This window comes from Elaeis guineensis, chromosome 9, assembly GCF_000442705.2.
Source record: "Elaeis guineensis isolate ETL-2024a chromosome 9, EG11, whole genome shotgun sequence".
In the NCBI taxonomy this organism is placed as follows: domain Eukaryota; kingdom Viridiplantae; phylum Streptophyta; class Magnoliopsida; order Arecales; family Arecaceae; genus Elaeis; species Elaeis guineensis.
In genome coordinates, this window is record NC_026001.2 from 48,754,931 (window position 1) to 48,774,657 (window position 19,727).

The 19,727-nt window shown below is 39.8% G+C and overlaps 1 protein-coding gene across 1 annotated transcript in view; it reads right to left on the reverse strand.

Moving 5' to 3' along the window:
• Positions 1-360: 360 nt before the first annotated feature.
• LOC105051218 (protein SUBSTANDARD STARCH GRAIN 4, chloroplastic) overlaps positions 361-19,727 on the reverse strand; it is an 85,462-nt gene continuing 66,095 nt past the window's right edge. The window contains 6 exon segments of the mRNA XM_073243025.1: positions 361-882; positions 1,146-1,418; positions 14,423-14,614; positions 14,786-15,024; positions 19,458-19,679; positions 19,682-19,707. Of these exon segments, the coding sequence (XP_073099126.1) occupies positions 736-882; positions 1,146-1,418; positions 14,423-14,614; positions 14,786-15,024; positions 19,458-19,679; positions 19,682-19,707 (1,099 nt within the window). The 3' untranslated portion in view covers positions 361-735.

Sequence of the window (19,727 nt, forward strand, 5' to 3'; positions counted from 1 at the left end):
TCCGCATTATATCCATGATTCATGGTTCACAGAACTCCATTTGGAGATGGTGAGGGTGAGAAGCCTCCAATCTACAATTTTCTCTCTGCTTTCATGCACAATTTACTTTTAAAGAAATAGAAAATGCGATGGTCAGGGGAAACTCTCAGTTTGTTGAGGAATTGCAGCTTTATTGCTTTCGGCTCATGAAATAACAATGGTAAGCCCCGAAGAGTGTAGGAAATTTGATTTATCACCAATTAAAAAGATCATCCAAGACTACTGGTATCATACACCGTAAACCATACAAAAAGATAGCATTAATGCAACCGTCGAATGCAAGAATGAAGCAAACAGGAAGTAAATAGGAGAAGCTGAATATAGTGCAAGTATGCATTAAAGACTTGTAGTTTAGGTCAAAAAATGATTTACAACACATAATCTAAAAAAAAATATTGCCTTCTTTCCCTTAATTCCATAACAAACAGACCTTGATCCATGAATATAGGGTGAATAGGACAGGACCTTTTACAATAGGTATCTAAAAGAATGAAAATTAAATTACAACTTATAAACAAGCTGACTTCATCTTTTAGCTAAAGAATAATGATAGTCTAACATATAAACAAAGAAAAATAAATTTACAACCGCAAAAAAACCTTAACTTGGATCAACTGCTGATTACTTATCTAAAAAAAACTGATGCATCACAATGCTGGATAGCCTTGCATTGCGGGGTTGATCAACATAAGTGTATCAATCCTGAGATGTTGCAGAGTATTCAAAAAGCAGCCGATTAGATGGGTAAGATTGGAAAAGAACTCGGAGGCGGCTTGTAAGCTGGTAGATTAAAGTCCACTGCACAGCCATTTCTGAGTCCTTCATCTGTCTAACAACTGAAGCCTGCAAAAACAGATCGACATGTACAACATATAGATTACTCTCGGATGAGTGCACTATTGGGATAAATCTACATAAACAATCATTCAAATTATCAGGTGGGAAAATAATTCATCCAAGTTATATACATTGTATAACATCTTTATCCTAGCACCGTGCATATGCATCCTACTATTACCTGTTAATATAAAATCACAAGGAAACTTAAGATAGTAATTAAAAATAGTTAATGGCACTAGTTGTCAAGGGTCATTTGACAAAACTACCTGAAGGCGTTTTCCAAGCCGAACTTCAACTTCCGTACCAAACGATATATTGTTGGCCAGAGATTTAAGTGGGTCAACTGTAGGATCAACAGAGAGCAGACTTGGGAACTGAGGAGCATACACTAGCCTCCACCTTGCCTGTCCAAACTCTCCCTTTCCCTCTATTCGTGGCATCAAGGTTTCAAGTGTTGCAGTTGCAAGTTTCTTGAATGCCAGCTGACCATCACCTTCCAACAAGGATTCTGCTAATTGACTCTCAAATATCTTGGCAGCCTGCAGCAATTAGAAATTGCCTTAAAAGTTGATTCTACTAACGAGAAATATAACAAACATAGCAACAAATGCGGAAACCAGAGGACATGACAGTGGCATCCACAAATATTTATGAATAGTTAGTTAGGAACTTTTCCTTAGCAGCTTTGCATACTGACAATTACCCAAAATAATAAGAGTTAATGCATCAAATATTAGCCATGCCATATTGATTTGAAGTTGTTGAAATCAAGGTGGTGGTCTGGATCCTAGCCCCTTTAGTTTACTTCATATCTCAATCCATTGTGTATGTATTACTCCAAATAAGACTTCTTAAAATTTCACTTTTTACACAAATTACTGCCTGGAGGACTCGAGCTTCATTTAGCGGTTAGAAGGGTTCCCCTCTTGTTCCTGGTTAATACTTGTCACAGTTGTTGCAGTAGAGGAATGCCGAAAGCACCATCTTGGATAGGGATAACCACAACTTATAATTAATATTTGCTATAAGTAACGATGTTGGATGAAGATTCTACTATATAAGTTGGACCCATATGATCTGAATTTCCCATCCAAGCATCCTTGCAGCTGTATTTGTCATATATTTGTATACCAAATTGTTTGTTGTCAAACACTTCTCACTAGGCTCTTTCCAAATAGCTAATTTTATATTTTTTATGTCAACTATTTTATATTTTTTATGTCGACAGTTTTGGCAGTGCTCTAGATTATCAGAAAGTTCAGAGTTACGAAGACTCCATGAGTTCCAGGAAATGGAGGAGGTTGCACAGAGCCAGTGGATTCCAGCAATGGAGGTTGTGACTCCCTGTTGACCTCAGCAAGTCAGGGTTGCCTGCCTGTCTTGGTAATGACTTATGTCAGGTTCCTAGGAGATGGTGACGGGACATGGTAATGACTGAGGGCAGGACTGATTGTTGTTTCAAGGTTGTTTCGAGGACCGAGGATGGTCAGGCCTAGGCAGCAATGGCTGGAGGTCCACTCCAATGGTCATCAATACGTAGAGTCTCCAATAAGGAAGTTGAGAAACTCAGGCAACACTTCATGAAGTTCATCAAATTTCCAAACAGGTGTTGGAATCAATTTGTGCTGAATGAGGATCAGCATTAATTGGAAGACTTTAGGGAGGAGATCAGGACAGGAATTCCTCACTAGAGCCCTCATGGAACAATGGATGCTGGAAACAGAATTGGAGGTCATCACTATTGCAGAAGATGATTTCATCCTCAGGCTTAAATCTGATGAGGAATAGCTAACGGTGACCACAAAGGGCTATGAATAGTCATCGGCCAGCTGCTTGCCCTTGAACCTTGGCAACCTGACGTCAAGCCCTCCAAAACTCGCCAAGCAGCCATATGGATGCATATGATTGAGCTTCCATCAAAATTTTGGGGCAAGGAGACATTCACTATGAAGGGGTTTTGTGTTGTTGTTATCCTGCCAGAGCCAGGGGAAGCCATCTCTGGCAGGATTTCTCATATGTGGCCATTCCCATATTTTGTTACACTTGCAAATCATATCAATCATGTGGCCATTAAGTGTTCATTCCTTGAGACCTATAAGGCAGCAGGCAAAGTGGGTTACGAGCACAAGACACAAGGCTCTTGAGGGTACACCATGGAGATGGGTGCGGAGATCATTAAAGTGGGAGAGGCTGATCTTAGCAACTAGGAGAAGCAGGTGAAACCAAGTTGGCTTTTTGGCCTGTGGCTAGATGCTTCTTGCTAGAATGTGTCAAAGACCATAAAGAAGGGATGATGCTGCAAAACAGCCCAAAACTTAGAGTGCTAACCAAGTCAAGCTGAGGTGAGTCAAGTGGGTCAAAATTTTGGACATGGTTGCCTTTGGGGGCTCGAGGGGAGACTGGGAGGCATCTCTGGTCTTCATCAGCAACGAAGAGGTGGAAGTCAGGTCCCAAATAGAGTCATACGAACAGAGGACAGGAAGATCCTGAGGGCCATGCAGCATATGAGGAAGCTGGAGGATGTTACTTTCATATCAGGTCAACTTGCGAAGACAACATCAATAATATATTGGCAAACAAAGCTTGCCCTATTATTGTTGGGTCTCCAAAGGAATCCAGTCCTTTAAATGATGTGACAAGGGACCAATCCTCACTGACAGAGGAGATTTCGAAGGGTGACACAGCCATTAACTAAGGAACCCTGACCCAATGCAGATCATCCCCTATATCCGAGGCAATGGAGAGACGCACACGCCCCCATGGGTCAAACTCCAAATTTTAACGGCCACACAGAAACAGATCTAACTTCGAGAGCATTATTACACTCTGACATGGATCTAACTTCGAGGACTTAATGCCTGAAGACAAAATCCACCTTGGTCAAACCAAATGTGGAAAGGGAAAGGCATGTGCTAGGCCTAGAAATTGGCTATAGCTTGCCACGTGGCATGTGACTCATACCACCACTCCTTCCCAATCTCCCCATCTTGATTCGAGGGTAATTGTAAATTAGAGGAAGAGTGCTCTGCTTGCTATCCAACGCATTGGCGCTGAAATGAGGGTAAGCCCAAACCCTAAAGAGTCAACAGGGTGGGGTGATGGTGGTGGCACTGGTCAAGGTGAGGGTGCTATTGTGATGGTGGGCGTACTGGTCAAGGTGAGGAGGCCATAGCACGTGACATGGAAGCTATGGTGAAGGTGAGTTAGGTACCCTCTAGTCCTAAGCAAGTCTTGACTCAGGGGTGGGAGTGACCCATGCTGCATCGGTTCTTGCGATGGAGAATGTGGCTGCAAGGCAATGGTATACTTCCTAGGATTTGGCCATGCAGTGTTGGGCACTGCCTGCACCCCCCCCCCCCCCCCCCCGAGCAAGAACAAGAGGGCTGCTAGCTCAGCCTTGACTAACTTGGCTATAGATCCAAGGAATGACAGAAATTGCTTCTCCAATGTTCTTGGTACTGAGGAATTGTTGAGTGCTAAGATCAATGCTACATGCACCTCAATGAAGGTAGTCCCTCCCCACCCCCTCATCTTCCATGAATATCTTAGTTTGAGACTGTGGGGGCAGATAAGCCTGCCTTGTCGAAGACTCGTCATAGGGTGTCTAAATAGATTGGATGTTTGTGTTTTTGGAAAACTTATGAAGATTTCAATTGCTTGTCTTCATAGATGCTTGGGCCTCTAGTGGAGGCTAAAGGTCGCCCCATCTCAAGGGATGTTAGGTAAAACCATAGCAATTTGAAATCTTGATTTCGACAATATTGACATCATCTTAGTACCTAACCAAATTCTCTATAGTATCATCTCTCCTCCTAATATTGAGCCCAGGCTCTTGGGGCCCACTTATGTTGGCATGTCTAAAGTGGTTCCCCATCAATCATGGTCCAAGATGACCAAGGTATTGCAAATGAATCCACTGACAGCAATAATGGCAGATTTTAACTGCAACTTAAGTATAGAGGACAACAGGGGAGGGCAATAGCTTCATGACCCTCACGGGAGCATCAAATTCAGGGATTTTTCATAGACGAATGGACTCTTTAACCTAAGCTTCTTTGGACCCCGATTTACATTGTAATAATCGAGACAAATTAGGTAGCATATGGGAAGGGTTGGATGGAACCTTTGCTGATAAAGCCTAGATAAATTACTTACCTAAAGCAAACATCTTTCAACTATGTGTTCAGATCACTACCCATTACTCCTAATCATAGATGCAACATCTCAGGGTTTGACTCTATTCAAGTTTGAGAACTCCTCAATTGGTTTTCTTATGCTAGATTATGGGAAATTGACAACCAGGCTTGGAAGCACCAAGGGAAAGGCACATTGTGGGGGTGGGATGCGGGGGAGTGGGGGGTGTGACATCTTCCGAAGAACTAAGGCTCTTGAATAGAGTATTTCATCCTTACAACACAAAGAAGATGAGCGTGATGGGTTGTCCAATGATCATATGCAAAAATTTGCAAGGGCACATTGCAGATACCATAATCTGTTATGGTAGCAGGAGCAGTTCTAGCAATAGAAATCTGCCTATGGTGGCTGCCCAAATGTGATCAGAAACTCCAACTTCTTCCACCGATCTAGGATAAGATATGAAATAGGATCCCCTACAATGAAAATGGGGCTCGTGAAATGATTGAAGAGGAGACATCTGACAAAGCTTTTCAATTTCTTCCTTCTATTTGAAGTACTCTGGATTGTTTTGCTCAAAGAGAGATTTGTAGAGATGTGACCGATGCAGAAATTGAAGCTACTTTAAAAGCTATGACCTTGGATAAAGCTCCTAGGCCCGATGGATTTCCACTAGGCTTTCTCAAATTCCTTTGGCATACTGCACAACATGATTTGTGCTGGGCTATGAAATACTTTTTCTCCTCTTCCTCAACACCTAGCCCATGGAAGCTAGTTTTGAAGTGCTAGTACCCAAGGTTGATAACCTTTAAGAGCCTCCAAATACCAACCCATTAGCCTATGCAGTACCTTGTATAGGTGAGTTGTCAAGGATCTTGGCAGCTAAATTAGGATGGTGCTGGATAACTTAATCTTTGAGGAACAGGCCACTTCTGTTGCTGGGACTAACATCATCTAGAATATCCTTGTGGTGCAGGAAGCAATGTGCTCCCTTCACTGTGCCAATTCCACATTTGCTTGGATGGAAATTAAAGTAGACATGGAAAGGGTGTATGATAGGGTGGAGCAGAGTTTTCTTGAAGTTGGAAAGGGTGTATGATAGGGTGGAGCGGAGTTTTCTTGAAGTTGGAAAGGGTGTATGATAGGGTGGAGTGGAGTTTTCTTGAAGTTGTTCTGCATCAATTTCAGTTTCCTACTCACTGGTTTGGATGGGTAATTGGTTGTATAAAAATCCCTGATTTGTAGTCATAGTTGATAGTATCCTTTGACGTTCTTTACCTCCATTGTTTGGCAAAGACATGGGTTTCCATTATCCCCATATTCATCAAATTATGCAGAAATACTATCTTCTACACTTTGTGAAGCCCTAGAGATACAGGGCAAATCGTAGTAGCCTGACTATTTGCAGATGATTATCTACAGTTATCCAAGGCACAGCAAGTGATTGCAGACCATTGAGGAAGAGGGTAAGAAAATTTGGTGAACAATCGAGTGAAAGAGTTAATATGGAGAAGTTTATCGTTGCTTTCAGCCTAAGACCCTACCAAACCTAGTCCCAAATCTCTTCAATCCTAGGGATCTCAAATAGAGATCCTTGGATGTTATCTGCGAATATGAGTAAAAGGGACATGCCCTAAGATGGGTGACTTGTTGTTCATCATGGATTATATCTACTCTTAACTGGACCCATGGAAATGGAAAAGTTCATACTTCATACAATACTGGCTGTCTTCCTCACCAACAAAATTCTGGTTGCCTCCTATATCCAGCACCTTTATTCGCTTTCCTTTTCAGACAAGCTAGATAAAGTTATTCAGAGCTTTCTTTGAGGCCATCAAACTAATAAGAGAAAGCTACATATTGCTGCAAAGGAAGTTATTTTCCGACCTAAGCAGAATGGAACGCATGGTCTTTCTCAACCCTGAGAAGGATGGGATGCTCTGCTTTCTAAGAATATCAATCAAGTTATACTCATCCTGGAAAATTCATGGCTGGATTGGTATTAACCATGTGTCACTTTGAAAGGGACTGACTGGTTCATGTTCAAACCAACCTCGACTAGCTTTGCCATCTAGAAAAGCCATCACGAGAGCTAAGAAGATCTCTAGCCAACTTATTTGGTTGATTGGGATGAGACAATAAGCACTCTCAATGATTCTAAGTTCTTTGCCACCAGTGTTTGTCAAACTAACCTAAACCAAGCAATTCAGCTTATACTGAATCAAACCAACATGAAATTAGGATAGTTTCAACATTCATGTCAGTTCAGCTTCTAAAAACTCCACAACCCTTTAGTCGAAGGCTTCGACTACTCTTACTGTCTCCTCTTCGAGGTTCATCAATGCCGACTGATGCCACTACCCTCAAAGGACGCCATCACCCTTGACAGGGTGCTGAAGATGATGTCATCACCCTTGCTCAATGCCATGGAGACCCTTGTCAACATCTCCAACCCTGATCTATGGTTAGTGTTAGGGTTTGGGGATTCTTGCTGCCACCACCGACGAGGTAAACCCCTCTCTCTCTCTCTCCCCCCCTCTGTTCCTCTCCTTCTCCCTCTCCCCCTCCCCTTCCCTAAATCCTCCCTCTCTCTTCCTCCCTCTCCTTCTCCCGATCCCTTCCCCAAGTTCAGTATATATTGGATCAGTATGGTATGTATATGTACGGTATCGAACCAATCACTGGTATGACCCCTGATACCGACTACCATCCATCCAGCCAAGTGATGCTGGTACATATGGATTTCCACCAACAGTGCCCTACAATGTTGTCATTGACGAACGATAAGAGGGGTGGAACCTAAGTCTTCTACAACAGTGCTTCCCACCATAGAATATCCAAGCAATCCTGACACCTTGGTTATCTTGGAGGGAGGAAGCTATCTACTTTGTTGAGTAAGGGCTATAAATCATCAGTTACATTCTCTTACATCCATCGACAACAGATTCGGCTGCAAGCTCCTTAGTGGCTCTACTTCAAATGGGTTCGGAATATAGTGTTATCAATGTGTGCTACAGTTCTCATGGAAGTTAGTTTGGTAGAAATTATGCATAATGATGCTTCTTGCGGCCCGGGGGCTAGCATCTCTCATTTGTATACGATGAGGCAATGGTGTTGAATATATAGACTATCTAATATTTCATTCCCCAATAATTGCCTAGGGTTGGCACCTTTATAGGGTATGAAGCCCTTCAACATATATCTTCCTGGGTACAAGTGTATGAGTTCCTTATGCTCCTAGAAGAATGACCGTGATTGCCAAAGTCTATTTTGGTGTGTCTATTTTGGCAACTATGAAAAGCTATGAAACTGGTGCTCTTCCAAGATACCACCACCCACCCACACAAGATTGGTCCCATTGTGAAGCTTTCGGCACCGAAATTATGGGAACCATCGATGTGAACATTATGAATGGTCCCAGCATCTAGGGCTCTTGCTTAAGGCCTTTCTCGAGCCCTTCACCCAATATCCTTGTTCAATGTATATCCCAACAACTAGGCTTTGTAAAGGTCAATTTTGATGGCTTCATTGATTCTTCCATGGCTGGTGCAGGCTACATGATTAAGGACCACCTTCGAAGGCTGTTCGTTGCTGCTGCTATCCTGCTTGGGAAGCTCTCTGCTGACGCTGCATTATGTGCTGCTTAGCAGGGCTAAGAGCTACATACTGGGTTGGGTGCTAGATGTTAGTAGAAGGGGACTTGGCAACTATTATAGCTTAGGTCCATGGCAACCATCCTCAACTTAGAATATTTCTTGCTTTACTCCCATCTCTCAATGATGTCAGCGCTTGCCGGTACTTAGGAGGGGAATCGGCTGGCGAATCTGCCAGCCAACCTCAGCATGACATCTATATTACACAACAATGGTCCAATTTCTCCTGTCCCCCATTGCTCTGCAGTTTGTTTCAAGCAGATGTTCATGGCTATCTCTTCTTCAAGTGTAATGTTTTCTTTGTCAGGCTTTTAGGTGTCTTGTTTGCTTTCTAGGCCTCTACTCCCATGTACCCAACAGAAAAGATAATCAGAAAATCCTTTCATAGATTCTTCCATCATTCCATTTTCTTTTATTTAGTTGACATTATAATCCACTAGCATCATGCACGTGCAATGAATATAACCAAGGAAAACATGGAAGATAAGTAAGGCAAACACAGTGCACAGGTGTATATCTGAGTGCCCCAGAAAAAATATTAAAACATGGAGTCCAAACAGCATTGGAGTCAAAATAGGAGACTTTCCATTGCATAAGTAATTATGTGAGCACACCAAAAGTATATATTTCTAAAATACATTTATATTTCTCGGTAGCTGGCATGCCACAAATACTTCGAGAAAAAACTAATTGCTTTTTTGCACTGATATTGTGGTCGTAGATATCTCATTTCATCCACCAAGTGTTCATAGAAAAGTTTAAGTTTCGACCAAAATTGATCATTTTCAACTGAAACGGATAGGTTTCAACCAAGAGCACTTCAAAAATAGCTAAAATTTTCAGTTCAAGTCAGTCTTAGCCAATTTTGGCCAATTTCGATACCTTCAACTGAAACAGACTGAAACTATTTCTTTTGTTACATGTGATAGGTATACACGTCCAACATTCCCAATGTTTTTTTTCCAAAATTTGTTAAAGTAGTCAAATATCACATTTATCTAAGGCTTTCTTATTACAATGGGCAAGATGTAATCTCATTGTGGATCTCTACTAACTAGAAAGTTCTGTTCCTATGCTTCCTTTCTTATTTAAGGAAGTTTTCTTTTATCTCATTTTATAATAAATTGATTTAATAGAATGAAATAGAGGAATAAAAAGGGGTTTTATTTGGATGAATTTCTTTCTTAAACAGATTGTTAAAATGGACTATCGTGAAATATGGTCAAAGGGTTTTCTTGCTTAGATGAGCTAGTAAATTAAATAAAATGAAATATATTTAGAGAAAAGCATAGTTAAATGCAAAAAATTAGAGTAACTGATATGAAATTATAAGCAAAAGTAAAAAATATAGAGGAATTATAAAAATTAGAGGAACTTTAGAATGATTATAAAACTTAGCAAAAAGTACTATATATCTAATGTTTTAAAATTTAACATAGTCCAATTTCAACCTAAAACTGCCCAAATTATGATCCTGAAAAACTCAAAACACAATGAAATCATATAATAGCTTGTTTTTCTTAATTTTTCCCTTTTTGGATTTTTTCTCTCCTTTTAAGACCAAAACTCCAAAATTCAGAGCGAACTGCCAAAAATGCCAAAACTAACAAAACCTAAACTCTACATAGCAGATCAGAGCCAAAACCTTGGTTCACAGCAAGCTGAATTCATCCTGAGGATTAACAGTTTCCCCTCTCATTAAGGTACCGATATCTAATACAAGAAAATGGATTTCTGTCATAAGTATATTAGTAGCTATTCCACTCTTAGCTGCATAAACATGAGCTGATGCGGAAGCAAGTATGGTGCAGGGTTAAGGAAGTAGACATTTTGAAAACAGATGAAATAAGGAAGTGCGTAGGAAGTGGGTATAGATTAATATTTTTTTCCTATCCACCATTAGTATAAAGAATCCACCTAATGTTTGCCTTCTAGCAGAAAACTTGTGTCATGGTCAATACTATCATATAACGCCCATAACATTATCACTTTTCAGATAAACGCTAGGCAAGAAAAGTATTCATCCATAATTTCCTTTCTTGAGGGAGGAAAATGTCAGTACCAAGGTCATAACTATTGCTTAGGCACCTGACCTTTCCAGGCAGCCAAGCAAGGTGGCTGCCTGTGTGCCTAGGCAGGTACCTCGCCATCTATTAGCTACTTTGTTACCAGACCAGTGCCTATCATAATAATGTTAAACACTTGCAATTTCAGCCATCTTCTGCATAGAGGTGTCCTAGATATACTGTCACGTATAGGCAAAGGGAGACCTAGATGCGCTGTGGACCTGCCATGTGGTCCTTATTTCATCTATCAATGGTCGGACATGATTCCTCTCCTGTTTATCTCTTAACCCTCCAGATGCCCTTTGTTCACCCTTAGCTCTCTTTATGCAAAAGTTGGTCTAAATTAATTACATAGGCAAGTAGGTCCAGCATGCCTCTTCAGCATGTACTTTTATGATAACATCATAACAATCATAATGGAGCGCATTTTAAGACTGCTTCATTTAAACATCATAACAATCATAATGGATCTTCAGTCATCCAAGGTCATTCGATAGAGCTTCGCTCTCTTAACTCTAGAGCCTAGACCTCCTCAATGTTGAGTGGCAAAAGAAGAGAGTTTAGGGCAGTAAAAAGATTGAGGAAAATTCGGATGTGAAAATTGCCGCACAAAGCTATCATATTAAGTCTGGGAGATATTTGTCTTCAATTAACCATCTAAGCATTTAAAAGGGACCACTAGCTTAAACCTCCTAGGCATTTTCGCAACCTTATGTAGTATTATAACAAAATAGAGATACAAGATTAACAAGCTAAAAGTAGTAAGAGTAACTGCACTACTATATACATGTACCAACATAAATTAATATATATGGCTAACAATAATACCATGTAATATAATGTACTTGGAAACAATAGACAATGTACCATCCATCTTTGTTCCACAACTTTCTTCAGTTCCAACCATTTCGTTCACAAAGCCATTGATCTATGTGGGGGAACTTCAAAGGAAGAAGGGTAAAGACAAGTTGCTTATCTCATTTGCCTTGAAAGCATATCCAAGTGCTCAAGCAGCAAGAATGGCTATAGCATTACCCAACTTGAATATAACACTCCAACTCTAAACCATATTCAATTGTTCAAGCAACAAGAAAGGCCATACTTGAATATAACAATTTTAATAGGGTCATTAAGGTCATAATACTCCAAAAAGCCCTTTAACCTTGCATTACCTCAAATGGAAAGAATAACTTACTTTAGATGTATAACCAACTTATCATGAACTTTTAAAGATTTTTCTTGTATGAAAGTAATAGTAAATAGTCAAGGAAAACTTGCTTCCGTGATGATACTAATATTATATTGATTTATGGATCCCATTCAACAACACTGTCTGGCCCAACCATAACAACAGGTAGATCCCTGAAATTTGCACTTTTCCTTTAGCGACCTAACAAACTCATCACCTTCATTCAATTAGACTGGCCTATGATCAAAGAGAAGACCCATCTTTGAAGGCCAATTTCACACCACCCCCCCCCCCACCTCCCAACCCAAAGAAAAAAAAAAAAGCGCAGAATAATTCTCTTGTAAACCAGATAAATTGCCGCAATTCTGTACTGGGATGACATTCCTATGGCATTCCATCCATTGTGCCATGCAAAGAAAGATTAGATATGGTGTCCCTCAGCAATAGAGCCTTTTTGAGCTGTCAATGCTGATGTTCTTCATATGCAATAACAATTTGCTCAAACTCATTAAAAGCACAGCAGCATATATAGGTAATAGTTTGTACTTTGTAGGCAAATCTCAACTAGATGAGGATCTCTCTCCAGAACCTGCAACCATCATTTCCCTTATCGCTTGGTAATCCATGGCAACTGGCCTACTCAAAGAATATCTTCCTAAAAACCTCAGAGCAACCTTTATGATATCCACTACATTCTCCATAAGGATACACTCTAATTTAAGAACATAAAAAATATCCATGAAAACCATTCATTGATTTTTTGGGTCTTGCTGCGGATATCAATTAAGTCCAATTATTCCTTGTCAAGTAAGTCTCCATACGTCCATCAACTTCTACTATGCAAAGTTAAGATATGTTCTTGCATCCATTCCTCATGGGTCATTAAGTCATTCTTGACAACTTGCATAAAATATCTGAAGTCCTCACTCAAGGCCATAGCTCTTCCTTCCTCTCTTTTCCACTGCCCCTAACCCTGTTCTTTTTGCCCATACATTATCATTTTTCTCCTTCGACAAAAAATCTTCCAGGATCATGAATTTTCTTGTCTTTATGAGCAAGTGCTGCTCCTTGATATGATATTTTCAGCCTGAAGAACCATTCAGCCATAAAAAATGATCGCCTAACAATAGTTTCAAAGAACTCAACATCCTCAGCTATTATATAGGCATCATCATTGAGATTTTAAATGCAGCCAACCACCACAGCAATTGCAACATTGATCTTAGCACCTCTTCTTCATTACCTTTTCAAATACTACCAGAAACCAATCCCTGCTTCCAAGCATTTTTCATCTATCATCTTTCAAGTCATCATCTTCTTGGCTTCAGCTATAACTGGATTGCCAAGAAACCAATGCTCCACCTCATCATCATCCACCCACTTGGAAATTTTTTGGCCGGTGCTGCCCTCTTGTAAGGTGACCAGCTTGCATTTCCTGTGCTTCATCCCCACATTTCCATTCTCAATCCCTTCACTATGTCTATCCAAATCCATTGTCCATTACTCAAAGCCAAGATCAACTCTATGAAGATTGACATTGTTTAAACACCCCCCCCCCCCCAACCCCAGAAATCTCTACCTTGACATCCTCCATATTACTCGCCATTCGAGCACCTTTGATAAAAATTCCCCAGCCGCAGTCGACGCAGATCACTCTTGGATATCAACACCTTGCTAGGGGTAATGCACCCCACCTCTTGCTCCATGGTCCAGTTAATGCATTGCACGCACTTCTCCGCCATGACAGTATTCATCATGGGTAGAACTTTCAGGCAAAGAGAATATATTAGCTTAGCAAGGGAGGGAGGTGAGGCAACAACTTCAGAGTTACAAGATGTCCATCATAAGCACGTAAAAGTTGAAAAGAATATGCACAGCATGAAGTTAAGGTTCATGGCAGTATTTTTCTTCAGAAATCTGGTAGCTTGTTTCAGAACCTGTCACCCACTTAATTACCTTCACCTTACCATTGTCGCTGTAGATTTTTCATACATAAAGGAAGTGCAGCAGTTCAAAAATCCTTCTATAATGCCAAATGTCAACATGGAATACCAGTAGTAATTTTTTTTTTTAAACCTAGCTTGACCACAAAAGAGAAGTCCTATTGACTTCAAAACTCTTCTACCATAAACATTCCTAAGTAACTATAACTTCAACAAGACAAAAAAAAGATCCTTAATTACCAATTGACACATGACCCATTTAACATTTTTCCTCAAAGGAAGACCATAAGTGTTAAAGATTAAATAAATAATAAATCTTCAAACAGAATAAATGAATGGCTCATCTACAAACACAACAAACAAGCCCAATCATTTTCAGTTTGATATCTCTGTTATAAAAGCCGCATTTAACTATTAGCAAATAGCCAAAAGAAGAACCCAGCTGCACAAGTACTCTGCATCTAAGCACAATAATGCAGAGATAAGATGTGCAGATTGAGCGGGCAAAATCATTCTATCAGCACCAAAGCATAAACAAACCATACACTTGACACTTACCTCGGTAGGTGTAAGAACATCCTGATCCACAGAGCGAGTTGAGGTCACAACCAAATTGTCCTGCCAAGTACTGGCTCGACCTTGGATCCTAGATTGCCATTCTGATCCAACCAATGCTAAATCTAGGATTGGATCTAAACCAAGATCAGGCTCGAATTTGGCTATATTTAGATGATCGCGTTTAAGCCTGACCTGTGATTAAACAATTCAACACAAAGTGTTTTCAGAAATAAAGTATATACATACATAATGAATATTTGCAGATAAATAAACAATAAATATTCCCTCTTAGATTGTCGTATGATATGTTTAATTATAAAGCACACAATTGTCTTACAGTTTTGACTGCAACAACAAACTTACCTGGGTAGCAACTAAGTTGACATATCCATTTTCAAATGTCAAAATCCCTTTAGGTCTTATGCATTTTGGATGAGCCACACCATCAAGCTCAAGATCACCACTGACAGCAAAGTTAAGAATCAGAGGGTACACTATTCTCAATTCTGGTCCCAGAATTAGCTTCAGATCAGTCAGCCGAACATCGAGCCGTGGTCCAGTATTCGCTTGCTCCATTTTCTGTTCTACGTCAGATTGTTTACCTGTAAAGAATGAAATAAGTTTCTTATCATTTATTAAGGTTCCATCCAGAATACTAATATGTGATTCCCAAAATATCATTAGTAGTTGTATAAATTAAATGTGTAGAAATTTCCCACTATCAAAATATTAATATTAAAGCTTTCTGATAGCCAAAAGGACATGTCAGATATGTAGAAAATTAAGTGACCACAATCATTTATAGGTCATCCATGCATGAAGTGCATTAACAACAGTCTAACCAATAATTGAAATATAATTACAAAATGTTCATTTAATAACAACATATGGTGGGTTTAAGTCCATTGTGACATATTGTCACATAAGGATGGGAAAATATAGTTGATCAATTCTACAACACATGATGGATAAGAATATTTACATTTGGTAGGGATGCCAACTCATCAACCAGATCCGATTTCAACAAATCCAAATCCAAATCTAATTCTAAATTGGGCCTATTCGGTGTCTGATAATAGACTGATGGCTTTGGTATGGGACCAATGCCTGGACATAATTCTCCAACCAGGTCAGATATGGATTCAGAAAAACACAATGTGGCCCATAAAAAATATAGACTCTTCAAAATGTAGTTCAAAAGTTTAAGCCTAGTCAATAAACACAACCCAACTTTGAAATGGACCTAAGCCAAAAAGACCCTGTTAAAATGCCTGTTTTGTTGCCTTTAACCCAGTAGCCAAACTCAGCTCAGCCCAAAGGAAGCCAACTTCAGGCTTTTGGTTGGTCTGAAATGAAGCTGAACTGAGAACCCACATGAAGGGAGAAATGAACTAAGTTGGTTTTAGCCCAAGGGGAGCCAAAACCATTTCGAGGAAAGGGGCTCCCACTAAACCCACTTACACCAAACTGATGAGGCCCTAAGTCGAAGCGAATCAGGTTCAGTTCCAGCTTCTTGTTGGCGCCACACCTCACCTGCATAATGTTCTTAAGACATGCAGGGAAGATGATCTGTCATGTGCTTAGAAACTATTGTGTCCAAAGTTTTACATCCTGGTCAGATGGGGTGCATCCCAGTCGTCCCCTCTCGTTCCTATGAGAAAATGAGAACGGGATGGGGTCAAGACTCCAAAACCCATCCATGCAGGTAAAGGAGAAAGAAAAAAAGAAAGATGGAAAATTGGAAAACTTGAAGGAAAGAAGAAGAAAAACGAAAGAAAGGAAGGAAGGGAGAAAAAAAAGAAAGGAAGGAAAAATGGAAGAAAGGAAGATAGAAGAAAAAGAACGAAAAGAAGGAAGAAAAGAAAAAAAATAAAGAAAATGATAAAAAAAGGAGAGAGAGAAAATCTACTGGAACGCATGATCGGGAAGGCTGTCGGGACGAGGCCAGGTAGGATGGTGGGGCGTCCCATTTTATGGAGACATCGGGATATCTCCGTCCAACGAGATTTAAAACCTTAATTGTATCTAAAATACTCATGTGAAATTCACATTAACAAAGTTAGATTTTTCCCTTCAAGTGGAAATGCCAGGGCACAAGCTCAGTGAGATACATAGGAAATCACGTTACCCAAAATAGATATGTGCATAAGTTGGGGCCAAACAGGTATGGGCCAGGCCTAGTCTCATAACAATAGAATTATGCCAAGCCCATGCCTAGACCAACCTAACCTTACGCCAAAATTCTAGAGCCCAAGCCTAGCCAGACAGTTTCATAAACCAGGCCAAAGCTGGCTGGCCAAAACAAGTCGGGCTGGAAGGGCCTAAAGCCCACCCAGCCCAACCTGAGCAAGCCTAACCCTATTTGATCATACATACTCTCCCCTTTCCTTTTTTCAAACTTTAAAATAACAAATATAATTTATATTAGATATACTATATAATATCATATAATATAATATATTATATTATATATTATATATTTCAGGTCAAGTTGGGCAGGGTCGGGCTGAGGTTAGAAAACACCAAACCTAAACTTGGGCTAAACTTTGTCAAGAATGAAAATTTGCTGGCCCTACCTGACCCAATAGGCTGAAATCTGAGCCCAAGTCCGACAAAAGATCAGCTCAGGCCGAGCCTAGTTTGCTTTGGTCTACCTAAAAACATGTGCATGGGTTTGCCATGAAAAAAAATATTACATCACAATCACATGCTAAGTAAAATATGTAAGTCAACAACAAAAACATTAAATGCTTGCTACTTAAATATAAACTATGGATCTTCTGAAACAATGCTACAAACACCCGGAAAAGGTGTCTTATCATATGAAAGATGATAAAACTATATCCTCCATGTCATGTGGTATGTCAATCTCACTAGGGTGGGCTTTCAAAGCCTTAGGCTGCATTTGACTGCAGAAGCCTAACCCACTATGCTGGAGTAACAATTATAGTTCTCCAAGTTGTTTGAAAAGGTAGCCTTGCCAACTTCAAAAATTTTCACTCTGCGTTTGAGAAAGGGTAATTTTTTCTAGTATTTGGCAGGTCAAAGTGGAATAAGTGGATTAAAGGGGCCATACTCCATGGTATCCTTACTTTAATCCTGAACCAAACACAGCCTTACTCTATCATATGTTCGAGAATGTATGGAAATAAGATTGCTTTGATTTCCCTTTAAAGGTGTTATGTGAAAGAACAATTTCTGAAACAATAAATAAATTCAGTTGATGCATAAAAAATAGTTTAAACACAAACAAGATCAGGTTGTACAAGATCATGGCATGTGCAATGCATGTGCTAGTGCTTCTTAACTCTCACCAATTTATTCCTTATGAAGAATCACCATTTTCATCTACCTGAGTTTTATGTAGGGCTATACCTAGTCAAGTACACCACAGCTTCCAGACATAGACTTGAACTAACTTACATGCTTTAAAGTTAACAAAGTACGGGAGTAACCATTAAAATTAAAAAATAATAAAAGACTGAAAACTGTATCCTTTGTGCTTCAGACAATAATGTAGAAGTATGCCAACAATCAGAACTGAAATATGAAAAAAAGGCTTGGGACTTTGGAGTGAACAAAAGTGGAAAAGGAAATGAGATGCTCGATAATCCCACTTATCCCACTTCATCATTTTGACCTAGGAGAAGCCCAAATCAAGTTTCAAGAAGTAATCGAAGATAAATGTAAGAAGGCAAGTGGGTTCAACAAATTTGCACCCAAATCTACTAAACATGATCCGACCTGATCCAAAACAAGCCAAATGGAACCAACCCAAATAAACTTGACTTGTCATGCCTTGGCCCAGCTTGACCCAACTACAAATCAAAAAGGGCATGATGCAGAGCACCACAATACAACCCAACTAGACTTATGGGAACCCAATCCCACTGTTGCATTATTAATCAATAGAACAAAGGAAATAAGTGGATGGGCAATTTAAGTTATGTCACTTCCATGAAACAATGAGAGTGCAACTGCATGCAAAGCAATTGGAGCTCTGCCATGAGCATACCATTGAAGCCCTTAACAGGACTCCCAAGAGCTGTTTAGGTGGTGGGATGAAGGTTGGATCCAGATCACATGCTCCCTGCAGTTTTTTTCATGGTTGATTTGTTGGTTGTTTCGCTATCCAAGGACAAGGACACATCCATTTATGTATCAGATAGCCTTTATCCCCCAATAAACACAGGCAAGATGCCATGAACGTGTGGACAAATGGTTTTGCAGGGCAGCCATGGCAAAAAAAACAAGTGAGAAGTGGCATTCCATCCCAGGAAAAGTGGCATTCCATCCTGTGTTAGTAAACATTGGTGATGAGGTTTGTAAATTAATTTTATGGCTCCATATAATAATATGATTTAAAGAAAAAAAAAATGAAGAAATTATATATGATGCTATATAAGGAACAAACTGCAGGCCAATATCTTCACAAGTACATTATACGATAGATAATACCTACTTTGATTAAGCACAGAAATATTAGTATGATTGGACTTTCAAGTTGGCTTGACACTTTTTTCCTCTATTAATAAAATAGAAATATATGCATATAAAAGGTACATCATTATAATTGTTATGATAATCATGGTGATAGTAATAATAGCAATCAGCAAACTGCTCAGGCCTGTTTGGGAGCCCAGCAAGCTTGTCCACAACCCTTTATAAAGAGGAAAGTGGTGCAAGGGGCAGGATGGAATACAAGAACCTCAGGCAATCAGGGGAAGAACCTAATCACGTAATACCAAGAAACTAGGATGGCACATTCCTCAGAAAAGGTGATTTTTGTCATACAATTTCTATGATCTATGGTTTCCAGTAACAGTGAAAAGTCACTTCCAATCACATAATTCCTCCTTTAAAAAAGCAATCTTGGCCATGTATGGATTATCCTTTTCACATGGACAAGCCATCCAGGAAAAGAACAAGGCACTTCATGATAAATCATTTGCATTCCCAAAGTAGAATCAATAGATTTATCATATCAACAGCAACAGGTAGGTGAGAATTTGAACTTATGTTCATCACGACAGACCTGGAGGTTGAGACCATTTGTTGTCTGAGGAAGTAGCTAACGATCCAAAAAAATGGGAGGCATGCCCTGAATCAGTCACCCGGGTGTAACTTGCAGCAGGAAAGCTTGCTCTCGATGCCAATCTGTGACCAGCAGCACCATTCCCCTTATCATGAGGCAAATATGCTTCTCCATGACTCAACTGAATCATTCCAGAAATATTTGGTTGCAATATAGAGCCAGAATCTGCACTTGGCTATCAACTTGGCCACTGCAATTTGATATTCATAT